This window comes from Tachysurus fulvidraco, chromosome 5, assembly GCF_022655615.1.
Source record: "Tachysurus fulvidraco isolate hzauxx_2018 chromosome 5, HZAU_PFXX_2.0, whole genome shotgun sequence".
NCBI classification, from domain to species: Eukaryota; Metazoa; Chordata; class Actinopteri; order Siluriformes; family Bagridae; genus Tachysurus; species Tachysurus fulvidraco.
The window spans coordinates 27,800,536-27,807,193 of NC_062522.1; the positions used below are offsets into that span (position 1 = coordinate 27,800,536).

Below are 6,658 nucleotides of genomic sequence, written 5' to 3' on the forward strand. Positions count from 1 at the left end.
GTGGCCTGGTCTGATGAATCATGTTTGTTTTTTACATTGTGTAGTGTATGTAGGATACCTAGGGAAGAAACGGCACTAGGATGCGCTGCTGCTGGGAGGCAAGCCAGCAGAGGCAACTTCTTACAATCTTAAAATTGACTGATTCATTAACACCAACATCATCATCTCTCTCTCTCTCTCTCTCTCTCTCTCTCTCATATATATATATATATATATATATATATATATATATATATATATATAAACATGCTACTATGCATTGCTTGAAATTAACTATTAAAATAATAGAGACGTTGTCTAATAGTCATAGCAGATTTAATTTACGCATTTCTGATAAAACAAACAAAAAATGTGATACATCTGTGTTTATCACATACCCACATCCACAACCTTTAGTAACAAAAAAGTCAAGACATTTCAATACATGAAGCAGAGGGGGCGATAAAATTCTATTGGTTATAATAATCAAATCCTTCCATCATTCAATACATTCAGTGAATACAAATACAAAAACAAAAAAATACAGGTCCCAGCTTCTCTGTTTATGCAGGAGTAATATACTGTTATTGACACTGATGAAAGCAGCATTATCTGAGACACTGGCAGGCCGACTCGAATCAAACACACTTTTTCTCCGTTCTCATCTGACACCAACTTGCCTTTGACTGAAATTTCATGTGATGTGAGAATACGAGATTGGTGTGATGTTACCGTGAAGATTATTAATACAATCTGTTGTTTTACAGAGGCCTTGAGATGATGCAAACATTACTGATCTTTGATCCGTTACACAATCGACAAAACATCTTCCAAAAATTAATCGCAAATGTGGAAGCCAGAAAATATGGATTCCTGGCATTGGGGTTACATTACATATACAGAATGAGATGTTCATAACAAGGACATATTAAGCATATCTATAGCTCTTCTTCAAAGGACACTATTGATTTGCAGCACACTGATTATGAAAGGTTTACATAGCTTTCATGGCACTTGACACTAAAAAAGCAGAACCCAACAGCAGAACAGCTACGAAAAGCACAAACACCAGCCGCCGATATAACCACTTGAACTGTTACAGGACAGGAGGAGACAACCGATACACCCGTGATATCTTTCTGCCATTGTTTTGTTCCATCATATAACCATTCCATATTATTTCTAGACGAGTAACCACATTTCTAACAGTAAACCACATGTTTGGACTCATCAATAAAACTAGCTGTGCACATCACTACTCTATAAATATATTAAATATGCATATATAAGAATACAAGTGGTGTGCATCCATGGCTAAAATCCATCTAATGTATCTGTCGTAGAAAATAAGCGTGCCATATACTCTTGCTTGTGGGGTTTCCTTATTGCTCTGGGGTGTGCAAGTGACAGAAAAAACCCATCAGGATATTGGAAGATAGAGTAGTTAAGCTGAAGAACCCATGCAAGTTATAAAATTAAAACCTTCCCTGAATACTAAGAGATGTGCACTTGAAATTGTTCCTGATGGCCGTTCAGGTCTGGTCCATAGTGGGTGCTGGAGCGCTGTGGTGAGGCTGCAAGTCAGCAGGAATTCCGCAGTGGCTTAACAGAGTAGAGAGTGAGTGTTTGAGCTGCCCTGGAAACAGGAAGTCCACCCTGGGTGAAGAAGAGGAAGCGGAAGTGACTGGGATGGTCAGGCTGCTCTCAGGTAGGGCAGAAAGCGTGGCGGTGGGTCGGCAAGGGGCTGTTGGCATGGGAGTAGGTGGTGTGGACAACGCTGTGGACATGAGCAGGCCATCTGAGGTGATGAGATTGTGGAGCTGCGTCGAGTCGCCGAGGGGCAGAGCGAGGACACCCCAGGAGCCGTGCGACACGTCCTCATCCACCAGATCATCTTTGGGGTCATCGATGTGTGTTAAGTGACGCCTCTGTGAACGAGAATTGTCTCTCAGGTGACATATAGAAGAAGGGGGGGAGCGTGGGGAAGAGGGGAAGGTGTCCTCTGTTGTCGGAAGCAGGCTTGGGTCCAGCTCCAGACTGGACAGGGTCTCAGCTGAAAGACGAGCACCAAGCAGGTCCATGACACCGCCCTCCATCCCGCGGCAGTCCGAGCCCTCCACTGGACCCAGCTCAGCTATACTGCTCAGGCATGCCAGGGATTCTGGGTAGGACCCCATGTCCTGTAGGACCCGCACCAGCTCCTCAGCTTCCTCTGAAGTAGGTAAGAGCTCATTTTGCTTCCCTGTGATCAAAACCATAACGTTATGATGGTTAAAAGAAGTTCTAAGAGCATTATGGTCAAAATAAAATTTCAATCAAAACATTTCGGACACTGACAAAATCTTCTGTCACAATGACACTCAGTTCATGACCAAAGAATTCTTTTGTAAGTTGTGATTTCTGTTTTGCTACCTTCAAACAGATCAAAGTCTTGCAGGTCGTCTGGGAATCGAGACAGAACATCGAAATCGTCCTGATTCAGCTCCAGGTCATGAGGAATGTCACTGATGTCACTAGTGATGTCATCCGGAAGCTCATCAGCACTCAAATCAGGGGTCAAAGGACTCCTGTCATTATAAAAAAAAATTGGACAATAAGATACATACATACAAATTCAGACACACAAGCTCACACACAGACTATTACCTTATCCCAGCTGCTTGTGTCAGTAGGCACAGGACCGAGGGTATTCCGAGGTTACCCTGAGGCAGTGCAGGGGGGATGGGTTTCTGAGGTCGCCGTACCGCTCCTCTTCTGCCCTTCTTCTTCTGTTTTTTGCTCAACGTCGGAAGTTTGGCCTTCTTCAGCCGCCGCCGTTGCTGCAGCTGCTGCTGGTGATGGTACGTTCTGCGGCTGACGTCTCCACGTAGGAAGTTATCCTGCTCCGTGTGCCAGAGAGTACACATGTGACCCACATATACTTGACCCATACTAAAAGACATAGATGACTAGCTTGCCTGTAACCATTCACTACAGTACAGTAGTGAATACATTCAAATACATTCATTACAAATAATGAGAAGAGTCTGATCCAATTGTGCTTATCAGAGGGTTAGAGAACCCTCAAAAAAACCCAAAAATATAAATAAAAATCAACGCACCATTTTCTTTGCGTGTTCTTGACAGAGTGGTGTCTGATGTGTGATGTCGAAGACTGGGACAGAACACTGTGCCCCATCTGCAAAACGTGCAGTGCAGCTTGAGAACAGCTGCTGTGACCTGTTGTGCAGTATATCTGAGCAACACCACTAAGGACCAATACGGTATACAACACAAAACAAGAACATGCACACAATAACACTAATAGATTACAGTGTAAACACATCAGATCACGGCTGTCCCAAGTGGAAGGTGTTTGCACGATATTATGACCGCATGACAATATTTGAGTCCTACATTTAAATGAAACAAATCCAAATATCATTTCCATACAGCTGAACAGCCAGCAGGTGACTAGTAATATCATTATGGTTTATATTTCAATGACATAGAGGTCTTCACGAGTCCACTTAGATCCGAAAACCCGAGGTCCGGCCTGAGACCGGGTATAATAATAGCGGTATCGGGTCTCGGGTAATTTAAAATGAATGTGTTTTTACCAAACCGCCCCGAGAAGACCCCAAGAGAAGACCCGAGACTGTATCTCGCATGTGTGCATCGACTCGAGTCCTTTTCCAACCTCTCCTCTTTTTGCCAAGACCGCTTGCGACAAAGTGTTGCTGGCAGTAAGCTAATTTTCGTTGAAACAGACCTGTCGATCAATTTTGAATCCACGCTGTGGTTTCAACCGCAGTTACTTTTCTGTCTGACTGGTGCGTGCAGGGCTGCATCGGTGTGTGCAACATTCGGGTCCAGTCGGTTTAAAAAAATTGCCAACCAGTCGGGTCGGACTCGTCTCTAATTTTTCCGGGTTTGTCTTGGGTTGGGTCTTCTTTATTAAAAAAATATGCAAGTCGGGTTCGGGTAAAAAGTGATATGAGTCACTTGTGGTCGGGTACATTTCAGGTTCCTGTGGCTTGGCAAAGCTCATTCTGAGATTAATTAGTGCTTGAGCTTCAATGACTACTACTACTACTACTACTACTACTACTACTACTACTAATAATAATAATAATAATAATAAGCATTTTCAGGAGTTGCTCAACATCTATTTGGCATGCAGTATCTTCTGCTATAATTTTATAGTCAGTAAAATAGTCAGTGTCCACGCATCGACATGGCTGTGCATCAACCATGTTTGAAAGGATACGTTGGAGGCAGTGTCTGGTGAAAGGCAAGGAGTGGTTAGTGCAGGCTTTGCCGTTAACCTGGGCCACACACAGTCCTGAGTCTGAGCTGCCTGCAGTACTAGCAAAACAGACGCATCCGATTAGCATCTCATTTACCTTCGCTGACACTGAAGACGGGTCACATATTTCAGTGGGTGTTAATAAGTCCAGTCGTTTGACATTTCAACACACACAAACACCAACACCCACACACACGCACGCACTAACAGAGATCACACTTTGTCCCCATTCTGATTTTTGAACATTAACTAAAGCTCTTGACCTGTGACCTTCTACACACCCATTAGGTACAGTAGAAACACATTAAATCTACTTTACAATTTTAACAAACCTTACATATTTCTTTTAGTATTTCAGTATATTCTTTCAGAACCTAGATTTCTAGATTTTTCTAAAATTCCTGCCTTCATGAAATTTTTCATACACATTCTTGCTCCTAACAAGAAGAATATTACAGATATTAGAAGGAAATTCACTAAATGCTTCTATTATTGTTGTTGGATCAAGAATAAGATTTCATACTGCATAAAATATTTATAATGCCTTTTTAATTAGATGAGGCCTCATTTGCATAGAAAATAAAAATGAACGGAGGTGCAATAAATATATCAAAGTCCAAAGCGACAAATACATTTAGCAGCAATTAGCTGGCAACGTTTGTAGAGTCTTGCCTTAACGCATGGGACACATTTACATATTAAACCCAGAATCAGTAAGATGCTCTAGGCTGTGTATTTACCTTGAGATTTCTGTGTGACGCTGCTGAATTATTTGAGCAGTGTGATCAGAGTCATGTGTGGCTGCCTGAAGCAAAGCATTACGGAGAGTTTGCTGGGACTTTCTCTCTCTCCTGAACCCTCTTTCCGATCTACGCAACTGTCTGTGCTTCTGTCTCAAATAGCCGCAAAGCCCCGCCAGCCGCTCCCTGCGGGAACCAGAACCAGCAGCCCTGTTGTACAGAACAAACACAGATTAGATTCAGATTTGCACGTCTCGTGTCATCTTTGTTTTATCCTTACTATGTCAAAAAAAAGTACATTTTTCAGGTTTATGGAGAAGACTGAAAGCTGCAGTCGTGAATACTCAGCTGGATGATGGATTGTTAGCTGTTTTGTAAATGTTTACGTTGTATATTTACTTACATACATATTCTCCATATACCAGGATAGAAATTATATTAGTTCATCTTTCAAGTGTTTTTGGCTGCTAATGTGAGATGATTGGGAGGATCGGGGCTTCAAGTTGTGTCAGTTAATATCAGAGAATTAAAAAAAAAAAAAGATTGATGTGCCGGTTGGCCCATCTACAGTTATACATCATAATGATGCTCTGACATAAAACATGCAAAGGCTTGCAGTGCTGGTGATATATCATCAGAGTAATCATCGCAAATATTGTTATATCAAGCTTCACTCAATGGACTAAAATCAATGCCACTGTGTTGGCACTTTTGTTACTGATAACCACTGTGTTTCATTTGCCTCAGCATATCAGACATTTGACTGCTTATCTATAGGGATTGTAAAGAACAACCAGCTGTCACCGCCTATCTGAAGTAAAATCTCCATTCTACCACACACCTTTCTTCCTGTGGGCTCTGATATTCAAACAATGTCACTTTCTCCACTTGACTATCTTCGTCCTCTCCGCTGTCCTCGAACCAGTCCAGCTCTGCAATAGAGACAGTTAGTAAAGCTTAAAAGCTACATAAAAAATTACTGCGGGAAACAAATCAGTAATTACACACCAAAATGAGGTCTTGGATCTTCATGCTTTCTTCTCTGCTGCTCTATCAGCCTGTGAAGCTGCATCAAGCATGGAGCCTGATGATGCGCCGGTGCTCTCAGCTCCTTTGCTGGGCCCATACATGTGCTTGGAGTTGAAGGTACAACTCTCTGGGTAAGAGCAAGCTCTGCATGCATCTCTGGCTTGGGATTGGTGGTGATCAAGGTTTGATGACCAGCCTGAACAGGAGCTGTTGTGCATATTGGCCCTGTTTTAGGTTTTGGATGTTGTGAGATGGATATAAGAGGGGATTTGGATGCTAAATAAGCTTGGGGAGGTCCTACAGCACGTTGAGAATGAACAGGAATGGGATGTGGGGAGATGACTGGGGTCACGGTGTGATCTTTATGTCTTTGTTTATGATTAATTGAACGATTTGTGACTTTCTTTCCCAAGTTAGGGCCTTCTTTCTTCACTTTATCAACCTTGAAGAAAGCATAGGGGTCCAATGGTAGCAGACGAGTAAGTAAGGAGGGTGAAGTTGGCAGTAAGTGGTCCAGATCGTTAGACGCTTTCAGAGCCAGAGAGGGCACAGTGATGTTAAGGGCCAGAGAGTCAAGAGTGTCTTGCTTCTTCTTTCTCTCTTTCTTTGGCAGGACACCCAT

At 42.5% G+C, this 6,658-nt stretch overlaps 1 protein-coding gene across 1 annotated transcript; it reads right to left on the bottom strand.

The window, feature by feature from the left end:
• Nucleotides 1-298: 298 nt before the first annotated feature.
• On the bottom strand, nucleotides 299-6,658 carry ino80db (INO80 complex subunit Db). The gene is made up of 8 exons (XM_047814113.1): nucleotides 6,016-6,658; nucleotides 5,849-5,939; nucleotides 5,141-5,217; nucleotides 4,229-4,375; nucleotides 3,081-3,214; nucleotides 2,626-2,858; nucleotides 2,392-2,546; nucleotides 299-2,221 (listed from the first exon to the last, which is right to left on the bottom strand). Exons 1-8 carry the CDS (start codon nucleotides 6,656-6,658, stop codon nucleotides 1,512-1,514), a joined length of 2,190 nt encoding a protein of 729 aa, XP_047670069.1. The 3' UTR covers nucleotides 299-1,511.